Source organism: Diadema setosum, chromosome 5 (assembly GCF_964275005.1).
Source record: "Diadema setosum chromosome 5, eeDiaSeto1, whole genome shotgun sequence".
Classification (NCBI taxonomy): domain Eukaryota; kingdom Metazoa; phylum Echinodermata; class Echinoidea; order Diadematoida; family Diadematidae; genus Diadema; species Diadema setosum.
The window spans coordinates 36,515,424-36,541,232 of record NC_092689.1 but is presented as its reverse complement, the minus strand read 5'-3'; the positions used below and the strand labels follow the sequence as shown (position 1 = coordinate 36,541,232).

The 25,809-nt window shown below is 41.4% G+C and overlaps 1 protein-coding gene across 1 annotated transcript in view; it reads right to left on the bottom strand.

Moving 5' to 3' along the window:
• Nucleotides 1–25,809, bottom strand: part of LOC140229340 (cGMP-inhibited 3',5'-cyclic phosphodiesterase 3A-like) — a 46,838-nt gene that overhangs the window by 16,166 nt on the left and 4,863 nt on the right. The window contains exons 2-9 of the mRNA XM_072309623.1: nucleotides 19,346–19,603; nucleotides 17,251–17,326; nucleotides 13,030–13,697; nucleotides 12,351–12,494; nucleotides 11,051–11,162; nucleotides 10,215–10,334; nucleotides 3,611–3,801; nucleotides 2,767–2,970 (exon numbers count right to left, since the gene is read on the bottom strand). Of these exons, the coding sequence (XP_072165724.1) occupies nucleotides 2,767–2,970; nucleotides 3,611–3,801; nucleotides 10,215–10,334; nucleotides 11,051–11,162; nucleotides 12,351–12,494; nucleotides 13,030–13,697; nucleotides 17,251–17,326; nucleotides 19,346–19,603 (1,773 nt within the window). The remainder of the gene's footprint in view (nucleotides 1–2,766; nucleotides 2,971–3,610; nucleotides 3,802–10,214; nucleotides 10,335–11,050; nucleotides 11,163–12,350; nucleotides 12,495–13,029; nucleotides 13,698–17,250; nucleotides 17,327–19,345; nucleotides 19,604–25,809) is intronic.

The window sequence follows — 25,809 nt, the reverse complement described above, 5'->3', positions numbered from 1 at the left end:
TGTAAAGTTCATCTTCCACAAGGCCGATGATTTTGAAATTCATTTATCTCCTTCCCCTCGCTCTATCCCTCATCAAAATTGTTGTCTCCGCGTCTCTTTAATCAGGAACTTGTCTGCGCTCTACTGTGATGTTGTGAGCTGCCCCGCCCCAAGGTATTCTGCTGACTACTGTTGATGAAAATGACTGTGCCAATATTCATTCATCCTGCCACCATCAGCTACATTCTGTTGGGGGGGGGGGGAGCCCAAAATATATGAACGTACTGAACCCCTCTGGTTATTCCTGCTAAGGTCATGCATCCTTACTTTATATACACATACAAGAGACTTAACCCAACACATTCCCCTCAACCCAGATGAAAACATCAGTACTACATTGTAATACACTGCTGGTGAATTGCTAATGGCAGGACCCTCTACTGAAATTGTTTTGTAAGAACTGTAAAGATCATCATGAATACAATTAGACACTACTTAAGACATCATCTGAACCCCTCACCCCCCCCCCCCCAAAAAAAAAAAAATAGTCCACTGACTGCACAAATGTTGTCACACCATGTACACTCCAGGTTAGATCGAGCCTTAAGGCATGACATGACCTCTATGAACTTAAAAACAATTCTCTTTTTGTAGGTGAAATCATTTCAACAGGTGTAGCCATTCATTCCTTGGCCCTCATGTGACCTTTTCCTCAAACAAAGCTACGAACATCCATCTTGCAACTCAGCAAGAGTGCCGCAAATTGAAAAATTCCACAGCACCGCATAGCAGCTGAATGTAAAAGGTTGAGGAGCTAGGACACTATGCTCCATCATGCTACTGTTTGACCTCCAGAAAAACAACAGATGACATGCCCAAGCAGAATAACTTATATGTTCTCTCTCTCTCTCTCTCTCTCTCTCTCTCTCGAGGACCGCTGGACAATGCATGACTGCAGAGGAGAAGGCTGGCCTCACTAGCCTTTGGCAAACTTTAAGGTGAGGTGCTGTGTCCACTAAGTACGGCCTGCCCCTTGCTCAGGGCTAGCCTCAATTCCAGCATTTTTCTCTCTGACATTATTGGTGATACATGTAGCTGTAACAAGCCAATAGGGCCTACACTTAATTTCAACGTTTTCCTATTACTTATATTCAAAGACAGTAGGGCCTATCTATCTTTGATATTTCCCTTCAAACTAGTTCCCTTCTCTTGAAACATTTCATCATATCATACATGGACAATGTATTTAAAGAAAGAATAAGGCTAATTTGTTGTTTCATGAAGCGAGGTAGGCCTTTGCCAAACAAAGGTCAGCAGATTTTGTGGTCGAAATGTCGTAATCATTTTCCATGTTTACCTTGCTTCGTGAGACAGAAAATTAGCCTTATTCTTTCAGTTACTACCACGATAATGAACATCTTCCATACGGATGCATTCAATATTGCAACAACATGTGCACTATTTCAGTTCTAAAATCCTCTGGGTTTTGTATTGGAAAGTAACATCCATTATTTGAGTATGACTCCCCCCCCCCACCCCCCCCCCCATTCCACACACTTTTCTTTAAGCTGTTAGGTTTATGTTTACCTTTAATATCAATTGATAAGCCTGCCATGAAACAAGAAAATACTTCAGTTTTCTAAGGACATGTATAGAAAAGATAAACCAGGCCAAATAATAAAGCACCATTTTACATATGAATTACAAGATTTACTTGAAGATCCATCCTGGAATCCTAGTCTTTTGTAATTTAACAGATATTACCGTCTCACACCAGAAAACAAAAAAAAAAAAACCCACAAAACAAAAGCATCAACAACAAAATAAGAAATCTACGTAAAAAGGAAAAATTGTGCTTGTTAGTCTTGATCCAGGCTAGCCCATGGCACACATTCATGTGTGTGCAGTCTTGCATTCCCTTTAGCAACGTCTTGCCGCATTCCTGGCCCAGCAGCTGCGGCCCCAAAGACTAATTCACCTGCAAGGTTTTCTCGTCTTACTGGGGACCCTCGTCTCTTGATATAACCAGGTGTCAGAGAGGGAGAGACAGAGTGGGAGAGAGGGCGGTGGGAGGGAGGGGAAAGCAAGAGATATTGGGGAGGGGGAGGGAGAGGTTGACACGGAGAGGGGAGAGAGGGATCGATGAGGTACATGTAGATACAGACAAATGAAGAGAGAGAGAGGGGGGGGGGAGGGGAAAACAGACAGGTGGACAAATACAGATGGACATTTGGACAGCCAGATATAAAGGAAAGAAAACCTGACTGGATGGCCCACGTAAACCATTATAGGCCTGTATCTAAAAGAGCACAGTGCTATTCTATGCAGGCCAGATACATCAGGCTCTGTCTCAGGACCATCAAGAGAATCGGCCACTCTCTACTTGTTGCACTGCAGGTTTCATAGGGAATGAAGTCAATGGGTATGGGTGATATGACATGAATCTGATAAGAATCACAGACAGGAATGCAAAGTAAAGTGTTAACACGAGAAAGCTTGAGAGATCCGACGTATGCTATGACCAGCATGCAGAAGGGTGATATGAATAAGCCTATATCACTTTCCTTGAACGCTTGCTCAAATCTTTTGAACTTGGATGTCAAATGTTGCATTTCATACTACAGTATGAACAATGCATCATATATGACATGCATATTAAAAACAACTAGGAAAAAAAAATGACCTTGTTTTTTGACAAAGTTTAGGGGGAGGCATACATCTAATTCAGAGCTGTGAAACCAACTGTGCATTTCCTATGATTGGATCTTGACCAACAAGAAAACCAACCTTGGCGTTGAATTCGACCAGGAAGTCAAAGTGCCTCTTGAGGTCGGTGGCGAGGATGAACTCGACGACGAGGAAGCGGAAGCGTTTGAACTCAGCCACGTCCAGCGAGGTGAGGAAGTTGTACTCCGGCTTGGAGAGGAAGAGTGACCACGATGCAGCCGCATGATGGTTCTCCAACACTGACCGGTCATTGTAGAGGATGGCCTGGTTTCAGATTAGGGTTGGGGGAAGTGGGGGGAGGGGAGGTACGACAGACAAGAAAGAGTGGCAGTGACTTAAATATATTAATACATCATATTAATTAAATACTTAAATACATCATTAGTAGATATCCTATAAATGATGCTAAAATACATATATATTTTAAAATGCGCGTGAACCTCATTGGACCAAGCCTGACGTGTCTGACACTGACCCGATAGTCGACCAACACAAGTCGGATTCATCAGACTGCGATGCGATACACTTCAGTTGGTGGCCAGAAGCAACAAACTTTGCTTCCGACGAGTGACCAGAAAATATCTTTGTGGAAAGGGGATATTAGCTTCAATCCACATTACCACATACACGCTTGCCGGTGTAGTCCATTTTGAATAACTATGTTTACACGAGTAGGCTGAGTTATACTCTGACTTATAAACTGCTGCCATATATTCTAAATCCCATCTGCTGAGAAATGTTTGGGAACCCAGCTGCAAATTAATAAAGGTAAATATGAAATGGCATAAGCTTTTAAGCAGGACTTGGTTGTCCATTGCTACGTTTATTGCAGTTCTCAGGGACTCAACAAGTGGATGAAAGCATGGAAAATAGTGGGGCAGAGATTCAGCCACCGTTGTAATACCTGCGGAGCGTTCGTGGCCACCAGGAATGCATTTGTCCTTGCCGGGTGGTCGTAGTCATGCATGGCCGCTGCCGTGTACAGCGCCATCAGCTCCAGGGCGGGAAGATTGCCCGCGAGGATTCCGTAGCTGGAGTCGGATGAGAGGCTCGCTCGTGGGGTGACGGTCGGTGTGTGGAAACTGTCAGGATCATCTGAGAGCGGAATCATGCAAGATTGGGAGAAAAAATACGAAGTGTCAAAAAATGGCACCATCCCAAAGGCACACAACTTTGACAAAGTAATTTGAAGCATGATGAAAGATATGCATTTTACACACAAACACACGAACAAGACACGCACACACACACAAACAGAAACACAAACTATGGCTGAGTAAGGTGCAGCTCATTTCATCTTATACTTTCACTGTCACAGGAAGACAACCCTCATTTAGCTTGATATTGTTGTATCTTGTCTCTTCCTTCCATTATGTTTCCTTTTCTCAAGTTATTCCCATTTAAAATTATGATCACTGTTTAAGAAGAGTTCAAAGCCAAACAGTTGATTTTACTTTTGCTTTCGCTTGTAAACCTTAGAATACCAAAAAAAAAAAAGCACAAAAAAAAAAACCCAGATAAAATTGATGGGCATCTTTCTCTTTCTGCAGAAAGGTTATTGTAAGTGCAACCACTGATTTACATGTACATTGTAGTGTGAACAAATGTTCATATGCTAGAACACATGAGAGAAAAATATATACAAACAAACTGAACGATGAAAGCAAGACATTATTTTAGCAGAGGGGTGAAGCTGTGAGGTGTGAGTTTTCTTTAATTTTTCTGCCTTCTGTACAAATGAAATTAGTTGGACCGCAACTCGCTGATCTAAATTTTCATCAAACATGTTGGGAAAAAAAGGAACCAGTGGGAATCGAACCTGTCATCTACTGCTATTTTATTTGTACAGAGGGTAGACAAACTGAAGAAAACTCATACCTCAAACTGAAAGATGGCAGACAATAATGCGTAAACAAAGAGGTTGGTTTTGATATTATTGTACAAAAGTCACGTTGGGACATGTCTTGTGCTTTCTCATTGAGTCATACCATTGTTCTTCTCTCCGTATCGTATCTGACAGAGATTTCATAATCTGTTCACGCACGCGCCTTCCCCTCCTTTGTGGCGCGCCATGCTGATTGACACCGAGACAGGTGAAAGGGACCGCGGAAAAAAAGGCGGCAGCGGCTGTGACTTTGTGTGACAGATCACCTCCAGGTGGAACAGGGGGCAATTTCGTTATTTCCCCCCCCCCCCCTTGATCTTGAAGGAAGGGGTATGATCTGATCCTAAGGAGATTAAAAGTGTGTGTGTGGGGGGGGGGGGGGCTGGACTTGTCCTTGCCTGTTGACTCTGCTCACATTGTGACAGAACGCTCACTATTCCCATTAAAGAGAACAACCGCGATCACAGGGAGTGCCTCTTTGGGTTGAATCTGCCGTATTCTGACAATCATTGTTTAACACTTGAAAAACAGTCACTTGACATTGTCAAAATTTGCCTTTCCCCTTCCCTCCACCCCTCCCTTCCCAATGGTAGTCATCACCAACTAAAACATCCTATGAAAATAACCAGGCCCTGTATCAACATACAGTGACCACTCAGTATTCCTGGTTTGAGATCCTATGCATGATAACTGTAACGATCTAGAAACATGTGCAATGTGATACGAGACGTCCACCGGAGCCTTCAACAAGCCAGAGAAAAGCGTTACCCCTCATCACTGTTTGAGAAGGACGATCCGTATCACAAAAATTCACCACTCTATAACAAAAATTCACCACTCTATATGACAATGAGCTGCTCGTTCGTCCTCGGAAAAAGAAAAAGCAGTCCTCTTCGATGGCTCATTGTCAATTTCAACCTTTCGAATGGTGTGTACACACAATTATGCCAGCTACATTACAAAGACAGCATGGGCAGAGATAAGAGTGCCTCCCTGTAGGGCATTTCACAGATTTGGTGCTAAAAATGATGATTCCCTTTAACCATATTTGCGGCTGTCTCTTCCATGAGTCAGTCCCTGTGTCACTACACGTCACTGCCTGCACAGACGCTGTCACCTCTACGGTTTGTCTCGCGCATTGCAGATCCCTCTTCTCCCCCCCCCCCCCATCTTTTTTTTTTTTCACTTTCCCTGGGCCTCTAGGCGGGGTGGTCGTGTGCACGAGGATAAAACGTGTAACTGACAAGTGTTTGCGCAGCTCCGTGCCTGGCAATCACGGACTGCGTGTACAACCAATGAAGCATTTCCTGTAATTGTCGGCGCAAGGGTGAAAAGTTGTGGGGTGGGGAGGGAGTTGAGATTCAGATGCAGTAGCATTAGAAGCAAACAGCAGAAAAAAAAACAACAACAAATGACCTTACCTCTAGATTTCAGCTTTCATGCAAAGGAAATAAGATTTTGTGATGCAGACTGCAAATAGAATGTTATTAGAAGTCCTTGCATTCCCTGTTTTGAAGAGTAGGGGCTGGGGTAAACTTGATTAGAAAGCCTCCGTGTAAATGTCAAACAAAGGAACTCTTTATTTTGCCTTTGATACTATGTCGTTTTCTCAGAAATCTTCATTCTTGCTCCACACAAATCACAGATAGTCATTACCGTGATAAATGACACAGATCACTCTCACTGCTGGAGCATTATTCTTCCTTATTACCACATACACCAAATATAATGAAATGTTCATTCCCGTCTACCCCCATCTCCCTTTTCATTACTCTTCATATGTCTGAGATAAATGCAGGGGGACAGAGTTGTCCAAAGCACAAACAACAAAAATCTCAAAGTATTGAAATATGATACAAATACTTTTCGCGGTATATCCCCTTCCCACCCACCCCCCCCCCTTTTGAATATCCATATGCAAAATGGTATGCACAATTTGCATATATTTTGATTACGTTATTACATTACGCGTAGGTCCTGTATGTCACAGTTCACTAGGAACAGGAAATGCTAAATGATGCTCTCCTCCTATTTTTCTGCTGTATGTTTCATTTATATATATATCATCTTTGTGTTTGCTTTGATATGTTTTGTTTTATTTTGTTTTGTTTTGTTTTGTTTGGTTTGGTTTTGCTGAATGGGTTTAGTAAGAATATCAACTCCAAAGAAATGCTGTGAAATCAGAATCTGCCTGCAGAACATCCTCAGAACTGTAAACTGAAGGTGCAGTTCCAAGATGTGACTGGTGCCTTGCACAAAATATTAATATCAAGCGGCATCCTAAAATATGATAGCATTTCATGGATATTTGAGAGAAATTCTCAAAATCCAGGGTTCCTCCAGTAGCTCGTTTTTTCCCCTTTGCCACTGCCTTCTGTCAGCTCCATGAGTGTGTGTGTGTGGGGGGGGGGGGAGTGGGAGAAGGAGAGGGTAGGGGTTGATGGGAGGTAAGAATATCTGCCCAAAGGAAACTACTGCCAGTCACTTTTCATGTATCTCGTTAATGGCACAAGTCATATAGCAGTACACATGGGACAGCAATATCCTGCATTTTTTTTTTCTTCTTCTGCCCAAATTCTTGTTGTTTTTTTTTTTCACTTTTTTCTCTTTTTGGTGGTGGTTTTGTGAGGGGGTGGGGGATTTTGTATTTACTGGAATGAGTAATGATGTCTCTCCCCCCCCCCCCCCCATATCTATAGCCTAAAATCACTATTTCTAGCATGTCTTTCCACGTGCATCCATGACTCTGCATTATGCATGATAACCATCACCAATTTATCTTTGGTTGTTACTTTTTTTTCCCCTAGTTGACTTAGTAAATGAATGTATTAACTTTTCTCATAGCAATAACAACAAAATGAGGATATTACTTCTACTACTACTGCTACTGCTGCTGCTGCTGCTGATGATGATGATTTTCATTATCACTGTTCTTATAATTATTTTGATTACGAATTACAACAACAGAAACAACAACTTCTACTACTACTATTACTACTGGAACTATTACTATTACTACTACTTCTATTACTGCTACTACCAACTACTACTACAAACTACTACCAACTACTACTACTACTACTACTGCTACTACTACTACTACTACTAGAACTACTACTAGAACTACTTCTACTAATCCTACTACTTCTACTACTACTACTACTACTACTACTACTACTACTACTTCTACTAATCCTACTACTTCTACCACTACTACTACTACTAAAACTACTACTACTACTACTACTCCTAGTACTACTACTAGTACTACTTCTACTACTTCTACTATTACTAGCAGTAGTTTAAATTATAATCATAACAATGATAACAATATCCCTATTACGGTGGTGGGTGCTCATGATCAAAGTTTGATGTCTTATTCCATATCAATAGTCGACATAGGTCATTCAGTAACAATTAATTTTCCTACTACCTGTACCTTTTGACATCACTAGTCCAAGAATGTTTCAGTGCTTGTTAGGCTTCAACCATTTTCAACATTTGGTTTACAGACTGCCCAACAAATATGCAACCATATATCAATCTCTTAAACCAGGCTGGTTGATGCCTAAATGCACTTATTGAGCAAGCTGAACACAAATCGTTTGATGTTATCATACCTATGGCTTCTCCTTGAAGTTTACCTCATAGGAGTCAGATTATAATCTTAATCCCGAAACCCCCCAATCATGGGACTGGATTGCCGTTATCGTCACAGCTGGTGAACTGAAACTTCTGGAAGTTCCGTACATCAGTTTTCCCCTAACTACACGAGCCTTGCCAATGCAGCTACATGTATGCCTTCTGTCACCTATATATCAAGCAGGTAAATGGACTATGCTTTAGCAGGTGTACCAACAAGAAGTGAATACAGGGAAAAGCACTTTCTAAGGTTAATGAAGTTGACTTTCGCAAGACCCAAGGAATAACAGCATCGCAACATGCACTACTGAATCAACGAAATGTGTCAGGCGAGCCTTATTCAAGGTTGCCTAGAGAGTGTTAAAACTGCTGTTTCTTTGTCTCGGCACCTCTAGATAATATATGCATGGTATGCCTGGATGTGATGAGATCATGTGTCACAACCGAAACATTCAAAGCGTATCCCGGAGGCAACTTCATGGATCAAATTTATTTTGTTCACCAAGCTGTGCTGCTCTCGAGACAATAAAACAGTCTAGTTGAGGGAGACTACTACCCATAACACTGACTCAATTTTACATGTAGACCTCCCTCCCTCCCCTTCCCCCCATCCCCCCTCCTTCCCCGACCCCACCCCACCCACTTCATTATTGCGGTTTTCCTCCTCGTCTTGTAAAATTATATTTTACAGGGGGGTGCAGAGGGGGCACAACTCCATGAACATTTGAGTTTCCAAGAGGAAAGAATGAGAAAATTGATCTGTTGGGGGGATTCGATGTGACTTGCCTCCAATCTGGGCTATTTTTCTCCTTTTTTTTCCCCCCACTTGTTTCTCTCTTGTTTTAACTGCCTGTCTAAACTGCTGTGCAGACAATGTGTAGTTAGGATGCCTCACAGTACATACACAGACTAACACACACGAAAATGTATGTTCAGACACCACTGTAGGAGTACATGCCCTTGGTAATGACAGCACAGCCATAGCGATGTTTGCGGAATTACATCTTGTACACTGAAAGAACAGTACACAAAGGCATAGACCAATACAAAGAGTATACTATTCTCTGTTTACCTAAGTGAGGGTTATTAACAGTGTACCGACAGTCCAGAGTATGGAATGATAACTTTTAATCTTAATATTCTACGGTCGCTGCTTAAATCGCCCACATGTAAGACAGGCTACTTGAACAGACCGTGCTGCATGATGAATGGCATACAGAGTCATACTGATGCTAAAAGATACGACAAAGAGGTTTATTTGATGATGGGTACGTGCTGATGATGAAGGAAGAACAAAACGGCAACATCAACTTGGAACAAAAGCAGCAAACGTGTCATCACTGCACTGGGCGATGACACTGCTGATGATGACAGTGACAAAGGTTATGATTATAACGATGATGATGATGATGATTATGGTGGTGGTGGTGATGGTGATGATGATGATGATGTTCACAATAATGACAATACTCATGATTACAATGATAACAAAAATTAGGGCAATGATGATGACGATGACGGTAACACTGATGATGATTAGAGTGATGATCATAACAGTGACGTTGATGAAGATTATAACAATGATGACGATGGGGGCAATGATGATAATAATGGTAATGATGATGATGACAATTATGATGAAGATTAAGACAAAGATAACAATGGCGATGATGCTGTAAATAACGAGTATGAAGATGATTAAAGTGATGATGATAATGGTGATTACATTCATCGTCAAGCGAGGAGTAGGTAGACAAGGAGGAGAAGACGGAGGTGAAGGATCGAGAATTGAGGAGGAGAAGGAGGAAGAAAAAAAGAAGAGGAAGAAGAAGAAGCAGAAGAAGATACAAGGGAGGAAGATGAATACACAAAGGTTTATATTTCGACGGGGCTTGGAGTTATGCAGAGAAGCAAAAGATGAAAAAGATGACATGCATTAGATAGGTTGTAGCAATACAGCGGCCACGGCATCTCATCTCACCGTCTTGTCTGCCCATTGGGTCCAGGTCTTCCGGACTGACTTGTGTGAATCCCGGGATCTGCTGGGTGGACATGTAGTAGCATCCGTGGAGGACGTCTGCAGCATGGATGCGATTGTGATCTGCGGGAGAAGCAGCAAGGAAGTTCAAACCATCCATCCTCCAGCTGGTTAGTGGATTAAGTTTTTCAGTCCCATGGGAGCCATATTAATGTACAATGTCTATAGGAGTATTGGAGCGAGATCCTGAGAGAGCTAAATGTCTACAAATTCTTCTTGCCAAAGACCATGGAATACATGAAAACAGATCATCTGCTTCTACGAATGTATAACAGTGGACAAAGTAAATACTTCTAAGCCTGTCTTTGCCAAATCGATACATGGCTCGACATTATTGGTGGCCTAGTGGCCTGGAGTCAACCAGAAGCATACGCCAGGCCATCACTTTATAAGGAAAGAGATGTGTTCAGGAGACCAAATTTCATTGTCGGGCTACCAAAAGATAAAGTTAGTGTCAAGCTCAGCGATGGTGACTTAGAATAGCGCAAAGCTGGAAATACATTGTGTGTCTGCAGAGTTCTCCAGAAGGCATTCCTTCTAAAGTACAATTCCATTACAGTTTGTTAACCAGTGACTTTTCTGCAAATGAACTTTAATAGTATCAAAGCAATGCTTTGTGAAGACTTTTAGCTGTGTAAACATACAAATCTACAGACACGAAATTGCAAACCATTAAATATAGATGTCTATGCCAGCAGTATTGATTAAGTGTCATTGGCCTTTTGACTAAGATCACTGCATAGCATCATCTGCCTGGGAATGACTTACGACATACTCACAAGGTTTATGCCTGTAGCCATTTTCTAGTGCTCTGAAGTAGTTCATGAATTCTGGGATTGTGATTCGGAATGTTTCAAAGATGCCAGCATCAGAAAACAATCGGTAAGCAACCTGATGGATGGAAGAAAGAAAGATACGTGATGAGGTTATTTCTGCTTTATACTTCATAGGGAGAAACACACTCCACGAATAGAAGCATCTCATACATTTTTATTCACATAGGCAAGAGAATAGAATCTGACAGTGATTAAGTGTTTCTTATCATTCTGGGTCATATGTAAGGGTTAGGGTTAAGGATGTGTCTTTATTTTATTCCATGTAATGAAAACATGACAACTGTGAAATCCTCAGGATGAATAAAAACATACAAGTCATCACTAGGATTTAACAAGCTCCACTGACATAAATTTCAAAATCAGGATCCATGACATAATCATCATCATCACCATCATCACCACCATCACCATCACCACCATCATCATCACCATCATCACCATCATCACCATCACCATCACCATCACCATCATCATCTTCACCATCATCACCACCATCACCATCACCACCATCATCATCACCATCATCATCATCTTCACCAATCATCACCATCATCACCATCATCACCATCATCACCATCACCACCACCATCACCATCATCATCTTCACCATCATCACCACCATCACCATCACCATCACCATCATCATCATCTTCACCAATCATCACCATCATCACCATCATCATCTTCACCATCATCACCATCATCATCTTCATCATCATCATCATCATCATCACCATCATCATAACTATCATCACCATCATCACCATCATCATCATCCAGACTGTAATTACTGTAAACCTGAAAAGAGACATCATCAATATCAAAATCAATCCTGGAATCACTTTCTTCCTCCCTACCCCTTCCATATCATCACTATCACTGACATCATTGTTTCAGCAGCAGCAGCACTGTTTTCTTCATCACTATCATCAATTCCATCTCCTCCTCCTCCTACTCCTCCTCTTCTTCAACGTAATCATCACCATCACCTTATTAGTCATGTCTGCAGCATTCTTATCATCCCTGTCTCTTTGTGACCATCTATCCTCACCATCATCAGTGAGACAAAAACAAACCACTATCATCATCATCAATGTGTCATCTGAATACTGATGCCGTCTCTCCTCTAAAATCAATGTCATCTATTAACCATCAATACCACCACCACCACCATCACCGCCACATCCCTGGCAACAGATCATGACCACCAGGGGGTGCTCATCCGAGCCCATCCCTGACTCACTTGACTGAGTACTTGGTTGTCTGATAGCTCTGATAAGGTGAAGATCGGGTAGTCCCACTCGTCCAGCTGGGACAGGAGCTCTCTGCATTCCTCCTTGACTGGATCCATCTCTTCCAGGTTCTCCTCCGTCTCCAAGGCCTCCTCCTGGGCGTGGCACAAAATGAGATGTGAGATGGGGCAGGGGTAGGGGAAGAGTTCCTCAAAGTCTAAATCTTACTGACTATATAGTATCAGCAATAATGGCAATTACATATATGAAAATTACAAAAATACATATATGTATCTTCTTCTGTGGATGTTAATTGATAAAGTGTATGGCAAGAGGGTTTCACTGGTCATTCTAAAATTCTGAAATAAGCTAAGTGTCATGGACTATATTGATCTCTGTGGCCATTGAACACTGGCCATGATGGAATCTTAGAACCTTGGCACTGCTGCATCATGAATTGGAATTAAGATTAAATACAGCAATGAGTAAGCATGTATTAACATGTATCTTCCTATGTCTGTGTGAGTGGGGTGGGGGGGGGGGGAGCTGGTCTTTTTTATGCAGATTAGTCAAGTTATTGATATTTGCAATCATAAGAATGCTGCCTTGAGGATAAGGCAATGGTCCCATGTCCATTGCAGAAGACAAACTGGGGGAAGGAGATTTGATACAATGTAAGTAGAGATTCACCTGTTCTTCTTCTCCCTCCTTGATGTCCACATCCTCTGTTGGGATTGTGCGCATCGACCCTTCTTCAATAATAGTGGCGTGTTCACTTATTGTCACGCTGCCCCGCTTCTTGCCACTTCCGCGTGGCTTCAATGATGACGTCATCGTGGCCGGCTCCGCCATCTTCTCGGCAGTGTTCGTATTGTTATTGTCTGCCGCCACGACGGTGGGGTCGGCTTCCTCTGCTCTCGGCACCGCCTCCTTCGCCGACTCGTCGGGAGTGATGGTCAGCGTGATGGGCTGGTTGGACAGTTCCTCCAGCCTGGTCGCCTCATCTTCGCTGTCATCCGCCGTGTCCAGCGCCTCTCCCATCTCTGCGGACTGTCCGTTTTCAGTGCGGAGCAGTGTCGGGACGGAGCTGCCCCCGAGCGACGCACGCAACGACGACGACCGCAGGACCTTACCTTCGGGCGGCAGGAGGTTCGGCGAGGGCGACCGCGGACTAAGTCCGCCTGTACCCATGGAGAAGGAACGCGACTTGAGCGAGCCCTCACCACCATCGCGCCGCAGCGAGGGGGCGGGACTGCTCGAGCGACTGTTGCCCGGGCTTGGGGAGGAAGTGAGATCCCGGGAGTGGCGGAAACTTGAGCTGCGGGTTCTGAGCGGTTGAGGTTCTAGGGTTGGCATACCTGAGAATTTCAGCAAAAAAACAAAACAAACAAACAAGGGATAATGTAAATTTTTTTGTATGTACATATTTTTTCTTTAACTTATAAACATACTACAAACTTATCTTGTATTACAACTTTATTCACAATCCATTTTCAAAATATCACAGAGATCAAATGAAGAATCAATCATACATATGAATGCACTTGAAACAAAATTCTTTTTTTATCCACACTGATATGTGACATACATACTGTAGGACTTTCTTGAAGAAAAATTCGTACGTACATTGAAGAACTAAGTTTCAGTTCTGTTCTAGGAAATCACAAAGCATTACTGTGCCCTTCAGACACTCAACCAACAAGTGTACTGCTACATTTCTGAGAGCTGTTAGAGATGTCATGGGACAGTGTGTCTTTGTTTCTTTGAAGAGTCCATCACATTTGGATGCTCACTGCACATGCATGTCATATTGCTGCTGATCACTCCTTAGGTTTAAAGGAAAACACAACATTGCAAATAATCCAACACCACACCTATGACCAAAATAAAAGAAATGACCTCACCAACAACATGCACTCAGATCAGCATAATTTGTAAATGTGAGGATACGTTTATGGAACGGTCCCAAATGTATTTAACAAATCTAATTTCCTTCCCACACTTGTCAGAAAACCTGGCAAATACAATTTCCTTATTAAGAACAGTTTTAAAAAAAGAAAATGCCCTGTGTCTTTTTTAGTCTTATTTTCAAAACATCACACAAACATTTACCAGTGACATTTGAAGGGGGAAAAAGAAAAAAAAAATCTCTGGAAAAATCTTGCTTTGCAATCCCTGCTTTAAGTAAACATGTAGCGTGATACAACATTTTCAAACAAATACAGAAAAGCCAAGTGGCATCTACATGTATGTTGTACGTCCAAAATAGCATGGAAACGGGGTCAGCCCTAAGGTGGGAATCACTGCTTGTCATTGACAATATTTTAACTACACAAAGCAGTCATGTCAGGAATTCACATCAGAAACAAGATGGGGAACAGGCTTTTATTATCTATTCTGGTAGAAATGTACAGAACAAAGAGAAGGTGTTTCGTAGAAAAACCCCGGTGCACGACATTGTAACTCCGTCCCATATGACATCACAACTTGCGTAAGAGCAGTTTTCTGCCGCTAAACGCTGCCCCGTTCTCTGGCGAGTTGCTGTTTACACCCATAAACACAGCATCGTGACGTACGCACTGGCTTTATCCAGCAGGAAATGACATAATTGAGTGCACGGTCGCGGGTAATTGTCGCTGGAAAATCAAGTTAATTCGGCCAATTCCTAATTTTGAGGACATGGGCGGTGATGCCGCGATAGCGCATATCTGGCAAAAACACTGGAAAGTATTGGAAAAGAAAAAAAAAAAGTTTAGTGGCCGAGTTTTCAGGGCATGAAAATGATGTGGGGGGGGGGTCTCTACACCCTATGAATGTAGAACAACTTCTGAGGACATGACGAAGAAATATCAAGACAGCGCTATGGCTTAGAAGTCTTCACGCTTGCACATTCCACTAAGTGTCATCCAAATGCCCATCTGCTTGAAAAGACAAGCCAATTCAAGACACTGAGCATTCTGTACCATTCAGAAAAGAATTGTTGCCAAAGTGTAAGTACATATTTATTCATTTATTTATTTATTTATTTATTTGTAGCTAATGACAACACACAGCATTGGAGCCATTAAGTCGATATGGCCTTGTGGGTGACACACAGCTGTTCTGAGCATTAATTTTATTTCTCTTTATATTTCTGGATGGAATAAACATCAAGTTGCCAGTAAACACTGTGTACAAACATACCACACGCACAAACAAGATTAGAAAACAAAGATAGCTCAGACTTCTCCGTGATATTAATCATGAGCTACTTGTATCAACTCATTTGAGTCATGAACAGGGAGCTTTGTTACTGTCTTGTTAGCAATGGAAAAATATGCCAAAACAGCATCAGCTAAATCAAATAACAGTAAATCACAGCTAGATGTGATCTCATGCAATAGACACTGTTTTGTAGCTCTCTGTCACGCTATGGAAACAGCGATGTTCCCGAGGCAAAACTCCTGACAAACCTGACTCCATGCCAGCTACCTCGCTCTGCATGAATCATAAGTGTCAATCTTCCCTTACATATTATCAGTTCAACAGAGTCAATGAAGTGAGGGACTTTTTCTTTTTTTTTTCTTTTTGCTTCTTTCTTGCGCTAAACATATTCACTCATCTTGTCCATTAGATCCCTCTCTCTAGAACTTTTAACACCAAGTTCACCCTAATATATGTGTGGATCGAGTGAATGCAGCAATATTGATAGAACACATCAGTGAAAGTTTGAGGAACATGGGACAATCCGTTCAAAAGTTAAGATTTTTTTTTAAGTTTTGGTGCAGCAAATTAATGCTGGATGAGAAGACTACTACAGTTTGTGATGCCACATACAAAGAATGAAAAAAAAAATAAAGAAAATTCTGCATGTTCTCACTTTTCTAGCAAAATAAGAGCTCTTGACTCGCCTCTTTCAGAAAGCAGGGAGAATAATACCCTTAAAATAAGTCAGCGGCAAGTCGAGGGAATGTGCACTTTTCATAAACTAATAAGATTTTGTGGAATTCTCTTTATATTTTCCTTTATATCGTTCTATATACGTGACCACACAAACTGTAGTTGTCTTCTCAGCCAGTGATGGTAGCATTGAAACTTTAAAAAATTCATAACTTTGAATGGATTGTCCAATTTTCCTCCAACTTTCACTGATGAGTTCTAATATTGTTGTATTCACTCATTTCCACACATACACTTGGGTGATTTTGGTCTTTAAGCTGAATACTTTGATAGTGTGAATATCTATCATTCCTAGCAGCATATTCTGTTCTGCTGCCTTTCAAAAATTGAAAGTGTTAAAATAGAGACATTACGTGACAAAGAACAGAGGGAAAAAGAGAGAGAATAGGAAAGGGGAAACGTTCCTCTTTAATTCTTTCTGTTACAGGAGGCAACCAAATAATACAGGTCCTGTGGGGAAGTATACACAGCAGCAAAATCAGATTGCTTTATTTGAGGATCAGTCTGAAAAACAAGGGGACTCAGGTTTCCCCAGGAATTGAATTATCTCATGGCGATGACGCCATCCAACTCCACAAGACGACAAGGACAACCTTTGGGCACGTTCTGCTTCCCGAGCACAGAGAGAGAAAGAGAGCAAGAGCTGTATCGCACAAGGTGTCCTGATTTCCTTTTCCTTTGCACTAGCGAGATGTAGCCACCTACAAAATCAAAAGTGATCCCATATCATAGCTCAAAGGCAGCTTTCTCTACGTAAATTTACCTCAAAGGGAAGTTTTACGAATGCAAAACAATGAGACATGATGCTTTTTTTCAGCAGATGAAGTCGACAGGCCCCAGAGAAGTTGGGATGGTTTGAATGCTGGTAGAACTGTTTGCACTCATATTTTTCTTGAGGTGCCTCACATATTTGAATTTGTGTCACGATCCCCAGATTCCTCGACATGTGGCAGCAATATTGCATCAACTCACCTGTAGCTGAAGTTGTGGTAGTCCATGTTGTAGACATGCGGCGTATCAAACTTGGAGGCAGGCTCCTTCGTAACCTCTGTGGAGAGGCAAGGAGGGAATGGGACTCATCATTAGATTTTACCTAAAAAAATTATTGCATAGAAAGACCAAGGGTGCATTTATCTAAAAATTTTCTGAGGCAGAATCACGATCCTTAAACATGTTTAGAAACGCGGATTTGAAATGGCATTCAAAGGGCGATTTGAAACGCGTTTGAGACCACGATCACCTTTCTACAAGTAGATAAACGCAATGCCATTCTGAAATGCGTCATATTTATCCGAGCTGCCGAGGTCAACTTCCACGCAACTTACACGCACATTACAACGTGGGCCTCAGTTGACCTCTACTTTCCAGGTCAAATGGTGCAAAGCAGCTGTACAGTGACAATACTCGAGTTGCGATTATGATAGTTAGATAAACGTGGCACCTCCTGAATTGCATTTAAAACCCCTTTCTTAAACACCATTCGAAATGAATTTTGAAGAGCGATTCTCTCTCTCTCACAAGTTAGATAAACTCAGCTCAAGGCACATGTATCCATTCAAATGGCTGTTTATATAACCTGATCTAGACACAAAACATGCCAAGACTGTAGGGAATGCAACTGATAGGGGATGATTTTTTGGGATTATGTAAGAATGTAACATTGGCCCTTGAGGAACATGACTGCCATGGGGACTCTATACCACAGGTTGCTACATCTGCACGGCAACCATCTCATTAAAGGGAACCCATACCCAAAGAGAAATGTGGATTGAGTGAACGCAGCAACATTAGTAGAACATATCAGTGAAGAAGATAAAAAGGAAATTCCACAAAAATTCATTTTTCATGAAAATTACACATCCCATCAACTTGATACTGACATACAAGTGTTAAGGGTAGCAATTATTCCCCCTGCTTTCTGAAAGTAGTTGGTCAAGTGCTCTTTCATTAGGCCAAAAAAAAAAAGTGTTTGTTTGCCCTTAATTGTCAAAACCCAAGAGGGTCGGTAGGACGCTTTTTTTTTTTTTAAATACCCTTTTTACCCATGTAATTTTGTAACTTTGGCAGGGCATCTCGTAATACACTCATCCTTCTGGCAATACTTCGAGTTCTAGTTCAACTTTGTACAGGATGTGGCTCAAAAAACTCCAATGGATTCATTCAAATTTACATCTTGCCAGGGCCCGGTAGGCAAGGCAGAAACACTCACTGACAAACACTTATAACGTTCATCTTTGTTAAATTTTGCAAACAGTTCCAAAAAAGTACCTTCCAGTGAGATGCTGGCAACTGAACTCCAAACAGTTTTGGTGTCATGACAGCTGGTAACGGATGCTGCAAAAGTAGCTAGCGCACTACCTAAGCACGTGAGCCAAAAAGGTAGCTAGCATGCAAAGCATGCTATAAAACGTAGCCTGCGGCCCCGCGCAGCCCGAACACGATTACAATGGGTCGATGAGATGAAAAAACATTTTTAGACTTTTTTTTTATTCTTTCTTTAGCTTAAAATGGATAATTTTGGGTCTAAAAAATCTTTATTAAATTAAAAAATTTGCAGAAGATAAAATTTGTGAAAAAAATAAACTTGAAATGGCAAAAAAAAATAAATAAATAAATAAAAAACCCGACCCAAAATTTCCGTGATTTTTGGTCGGTCACGAAGGGCAAACAAACCATTTTTGGGGGGGGGGCCTTATGCTAGAAAAGTGAATTTTTGTGGAATTTTCTTTATATTTTCTTTATATCGTTGTCCACACATACGTCGTAACATCTAGTAGTCTCCTCATCCAGCGGTTCCAACACCAAAACTTTAAAAGTTCATAACTTTTGCATCAATAGTCCGATTTTTCTTACACTTTTACTGATGTGTTCTACTAATGTTGCTACTTTCACTCAATCTACATTGATCTTTGGGTTTGGGTTCCCTTTAAAACTACAATCATATGTATTGCATGTGGTACACAAATCGAAATCATATTGTAGATAGTGTCGCATCTTCAAATTAATGTCCCTGGCATCATCCCATGGGGGTAGAAGGATGGAGGCATAAAAACAACAAAAGTTTCACCTTTGGTAATGACAGGGGGCGCTCTCCAACGTACGGCGAGTCGTCGATGTCCGACGTGTAGCTGCTCTCGCTGAGGGCAACCAGCGGGCTGATCTTGGGCCGCTGGAGGGTGTTGTAATTGGTTGGCGGGCTGAGCAGCGTGCTGACTGCCTTCAGGCCGCTGACCACATTTGGTGGCAATGTCGAGTCGGCCAGCATGTCCATGATCAGGCCATGGGCCTCCTGCATGACAGCGACGTCCACCACGGAGGTACATACCTGTGATGTTGCAAAAGAAAAAAAAAGACAATTAAAAAGGACGATGAGTTATGTCACAGCAAAGATACTTAATTTCATTTTGTTATACCCTTTTCCTTCTTGCAGAAAACTAAAACATACTGTTTTCTCACGGGTGTTCAAACAGACGTGAATTTCTCCATAGCCTTATGAAGGAGGAGGACACTGCTAAAGACTGGCAGCCTTCACTTGTCAAACAGTGTGGGCGGGTTGAATTGACCGGAAATAAACTGGTGGTAGCGACAAAAGTGAATGACTTTGCAAATAATCATTCCACAGCATGTGATTCATATTCACAATGCACTTGAGATATTAATTATTTTAGCCCTGATATGACAGCAAAATGCTGTTAAGATTCAAAGAAAATCACAAGGGCAATTAGTTCTTCATCAATATTGTTTAATTTGAAACTTGATGTGTAGGAGGTGGAAGAGTATGTAGAGGGCAATCCTCCAGTAGTGACTGACCTGAAATAGTTTTGTATTCATATTAAAGAGTGCACTAATTTCCACAAAATTTAGTCTGATCATGGAATATCGACAACATAACATCCCTCCTCTAATTTGACACTGCACGGCCTCGCAGATTGGAAGTGAGGCGCGACAGTGGCCTACAGGCGTTTTTCGGCTTTTATCTTTTTTATATTTGTGTGTGTATGTGCTTCAATAAACACAAATCGGTCAGTCAATTCATGAATGAAGCGTGGGAGGAGATATGCCTTTTTCATGGGACTATTCTATTTATGGCTACAAATGAAGGATCTTTTATTGCTTAATGAGTTATATTGTATCTGTTCCCGTCATCTGCAAATACTCCCAAGGCATAACTCCAGCTGATGTTGTGTGATACGATTCATGTAGCAACACTCTCTCTCTCTCTTTTGGTGAAAAGGAATCAATTATTAGCAGATGGTGTTATATTGCTTTTGGTTTTGAGCACACTTAGAATACCATAAAAGAACTCCAAATTTTAAAGATCTTCTACTTGAAGTTTACAAAAACAATACAAACATTTCATAGATTTTCGTTAGATATCAAGTATTTACTACATGCAGTATAATCTTGACCTGATTATATTGCACAATCTGCCATGGTACTGTCACTGAGTGAAGTGAGCAAAACATGCAAATCTTGTCAAAAACAGCTACCTGCATATTCTTTCCTTGTTTCGGCCCATCTCATCAGTGTACACAACTCTTTCAAATGCCAATACCATGTCAAATCCAAAACCTGCATCAAGTCTAATTTATTGGGTGGGGGTTAACTGACGATCACAATATCAAGGGGGGGGGGGAATGACACACACCTCTAAGCCCCTTCACTATCCTGGGGGAAATAACAGCATTGACTATTTACAGAAAATTATCTGATTTAGTCACTGTTTATTTGCCTTTAATCTGTCAGAAAAATTGTCAGTGCAGCCCTTACAATTGGTCCCTTCATATCACTATGAATCTCTTCTTAGGGACTAGATTGGCATGGAATTTAGGAAAATCAAGATGTTTGCATTCTCTGGATTTTGTTCTCATTTTTGTGTTTGTATTTTTATTTTTCCAGGGGAGAGTCTCGTAGGAACATTGTGGAACCCCTGCAGGTACTTGTATTTGCACAAAACTCACAAACTCTGTTTTGTGGTTAACGCTTGAGAAAGCTTGTACAATCTAGGACAAGGTGTGGATTTCGCAGGATTCCCATTAGCATTGCTCGGACATGTCTGCTTGACGCTCTGCATGGCTGGAGATTGTATACTCTAACTGAATTACATTTTGGTCAACTTGACTGGAACTCTGTATTCACTATTGAATTTCTTATGCCTTATCTTCAAAGAAAGATTTGGTTTGACTGAAAGCAGTGAGAAAATGAAAATACGATAATAAATTTAAAGGGACTGTACAGTACTGGTTAAGGTGGGGATTCATGTTTTGAACATTCCTAAGTGAGATAATGAGAAACCTCTTATGAAATATGAAAGAGCATGTAATGTTAAGAAGGATTCAACGTTTATTTGATGAAAATTGGTTTTCAGATGGCTGAGATATCCCAAAAAGTGATAATAAAAGGCGACAGGTCACGCCTTTTATTAGGATCTCTTTGTTTCACGTTGTTTTTGGATATCTCAGCCATTTCAAAACCGATTTTCATCAAATAAACTTTTGATACCCCTCAGAATTGCATGTTCTTCGACATCTCATAGAGTGGTTTTTGAATATCTGGCAAAATGTTAAAAGCTAAATCCTCACCTCAACCAAAACTGTACACACCCTTTAAAGTTTGAGTGAAATCATGTCAAGAAAGTAATGACCGCTTGAAAGATTGAATAAATTCTGTATGATATAAACCTTGCAACGGACAGGTCTTTTACAAACTCAAACAGGTCAGGTGACTGTGTCATACCGTGCCTAATAATGGCTTAATCTGATTGGCTCATGTAAATGTCACTGATTTTTTTTCTTTCCTTTCCTCAGTAGAAGGATTTTTCTACGTGACTGTGCTCAAAATACACCGAGGTCGCTATGTTCTCACATCTCCTTCGAGACTGAGGAAGCGAAGTTGTTCTGACAAACAAAATTGAAGCGGCACATTTCTGGAGGAGCGCTCTGCCGGTTGACGACAAGTCACATGGTTATTTCCAGGTGCGGGGTGGGATGCCATACTAATAACGACATGATATACTGACATTCAAACAGTTGTGGCAATTTTCCTAGTTGGCTAATTCTGCTCACAGTGTTGATTTTTACTTGGAAAAGCTCTCACTCTTTTCACTACCTTTGTCTTTCTGGCACAAAATTTCTGCTCAACCTTGCCCCCCTCCCCTCCCAACACTTGTAAACCCTCCCACTCACCGGACCAAAAAAAAAAAAAGAAACTAAAAGGAGCGAGACAGAGGATGACTGACCTATCTTGCAAGTGTCAATGTAAATTTCACTTCAGTGGTTAAAGGGTGTGTACAGTTCTGGTTAAGGTGAGGATTTAGCTTTTAACTTTTTGCAAGATATTCAGAAACCACCCTATGAGATGTCAAAGAGCATACAATTCTAAGGGGTATCAAAAGTTTATTTGATGAAAAATCGGTTTTGAAATGGCTGAGATATCCAAAAACAAGGTGAAACAAAGAGATCCTAATAAAGGCGTGGCATGTTGCCTTTTATTATTATTACTTTTTTGGATATCTCAGCCATTTGAAAACCAATTTTCATCACATAAAAGTTGAATCCTTCTTAAAATTATATACTCTTTCATATTTCATAAGAGGTTTCTCATTATCTCACTTAGGAACGTTCAAAACATGAATCCTCTCCTCAACCAGTACTGTACAGTCCCTTTCAGAGAAGTTTAGCACAAAATACAACAGAACAAAACAAAAAAAGCCCCTTAAAGTAGTTTTTCTTTAGGTAACTATATATATCTTGCATCAACAGAATTTATGTCCATTAGGACAATTGAGGAGCTGGGCAAAGTATATTTGATTGCTTTTTTTTTTTTCAATTAACAAGAATAAGTTCCAGCAGAGTTAGTATGAGACTATCAAGCACCTCACAGAAAGGCACCGCCTCAATTTGGGTCGGAAAATTCGTCACTATTGGTGTCACCATCGTTGAGTGGGCTAATCACAAGGTTTAAGAAACTACTCCTTATTACAACTTACTCAAGCTGATTAGGAATAGCATAATACCAATGTATTTCAATGACGTGACACGCAACGAAAAAGGGACGTCAGTACAAGACAGCTGGAAGACGAGACCTTGAGGTGTATGAAAAGATGTAAAGAGGGAAGACCTTGAGATGGGTCCACAGATGTAAGGAGGGAAGACCTTGAGGTGGATGCAAAGATGTAAAGAGGGAACCCCTGCCAGCCATTTGACAAATGTTGCGAGATGACTGGATAAGTTGGCGTCTAGGGTCACAATCACTCATATGTGTGTTCCCATAATACTTCCACTACTGCCACTACTGCTATTACTGCTAATACAAATGCTACTTCTACTACTTCTGCTTCTCCTAATGCTAGCACTCCTACTGCCATGACTACTATTGCTACAATGTACTTCTACTGCTACTTCATACTAAAACTACTACTAGTTAATCACATCGTCATTGACATTGCTTTCTCAAGTACATGTTGGTTCTACAGTGCTTCACGTAGACAATACAGAGAGAATGAAGTATGGTAAGGTGTTGATCACATCTCGTATGAGATGACCTCATCATACTTGGAACATCACTTATACTTTACTTCTTTTAAATCGCCATGTATTGCAACAGCCCTCACCCCATCCCATCCCACCCCACCCCCAAATGTCAAGTCTGTATCGCTCAGGATGAATAACAACTTATCGCATGATTGAGACATTGACGAACTAAAATGACTGCAAGGTGGGGGGAGGGGTGGAGGGTAGTGGGAGGCACCTCATCTAAGACATGTCAATACTAATTAGCAGCCACACATCTGTAGACAGAGTGTCTACACCACTCGCTGGCCAACTGCCAATGGGTGAGTATCGGGAGAGAGTTTGACGGCGATCTCACATGGCATCGTTTGTGGGAGGACAGAATTGCAAGTAATCCTAATTACAGTACAATGGAGCTTTTGTCACGGGGCTCTTTCCCTGTTCATAGGTACACCCGCTGAGTATGTGGAGCAGTAATCTGCATGAAATCCAGTGAATCACAAGTAAAGGACCAGCGAGAAATGACTGTGAACTCAGAGAATGACTACAGAAAGTTGGTATCACTTTCAAATGTACAATCAAATCAATCTCCATCTAGCGTCATACTCGCACCTCAAAATAGCTATCTGGGTCATGTGAACAGACATCAAATGCACACCATGCTCCTCCACAAATCTATTTCTCTTCTGCAGATAAATTGATCAATTTCCTCTGGTCCGCTAAGACATGCAAGATAATGCTGCCCTTCATAACTACTGAGAGGAGTAACTAAGAAAGCTTTTCCTTTGAGAACATGCAAAAAACCCACAAAGGAACAGTTGCCCCAAGTTGCCCATCCGAACCACCTTCAACCATTTAGTGGCATCAAAGTGAATTTTTGTCCAATTTTGTTGCATTCTTTATCTATGAAGCAACTCACAATAGTTACGTTCAGACGGCAGGCCCTAACCTCGAGGTTAGGAAACCTTGAGGTTTAGCTCTTGCCCCCTAAGACGTGTGTCCACACGACGAATTTTAACCTCGAGGTTACGAAACCTCGAGGTTAAGCTTCTGCCCCCCCCCCCCCCCCCCCCCCCCCCCCCCCCCGTAACTACGAGTGGGTCCTACTCGATGTTAAAACCACAAAACCGGAAGTTTCAGCCCACACTGCTAACAAGGCGTCTATTTATTCTTTAGTCCAACCCTGTCGGACTCGCTTACAGGTACTCTTTTTCTCTGTCATGGTATGCAGAGATAGCACTGCACTGATGACTTTATGCCTTTATGAAGATATTCGTCGAAAACATTTTTTTTTTTTTAGCGTCGGAGAAGAATATAGAATACAGTAGCGAGTTCGACGTGTTCAGTTTCAGAGATCAAGCACATGGGAAGAAGAGATGATGCTGTTGTGTCGTGCGTCATAGGTTTTTCACGTGTAGTGTATTTGTGGTGTACGTTTGGGAGGTTGACCCGGAAGCAGAGGGAAATTGTGGGGGCTGGAGTTTACGGCGAGGTCACTCTTAACTTCGAGTTCATTGTTTTTTGTGTCCACATGGTGCTTAACTACGAGTGGGGACCCCCCGCGGCTCGTGGTTAGAGCGCTAACCATAAGATTTCTCGTGGCTCGAAACATCGAGCAAACCTCGTACTACGAGTGCGTCTTCACGGTCCCTAACTACAAGCTCTAACCTCAAAGTTTCCTAACTTCGAGGATAAGGGCTCCCGTCTGAACGTAACTAGTTTGTTGTAATTTCTCCTGGCAATCAAGTGCAGTAAAGATATGGATCTTTGTTGAAGAGATCAAGCGCTCAGTGATTTCATAACAGACCACGTAAATAATTCCCTTCTGATTGACATCTTGAATACAACTCTGTTAGAAATTAGGATCCATTCTATTTTTCCTTTCTTTTTGGGGGATGTCTTCGATTAAAAAGTACATTTCTAATGCTCAGAATTGCCATATTCAGACAGTAGGTAAATCATAATTGCTTTAAAAAACAAACAAACTGGTATGATATGTTAGGACTGTTTTGGTGCGACT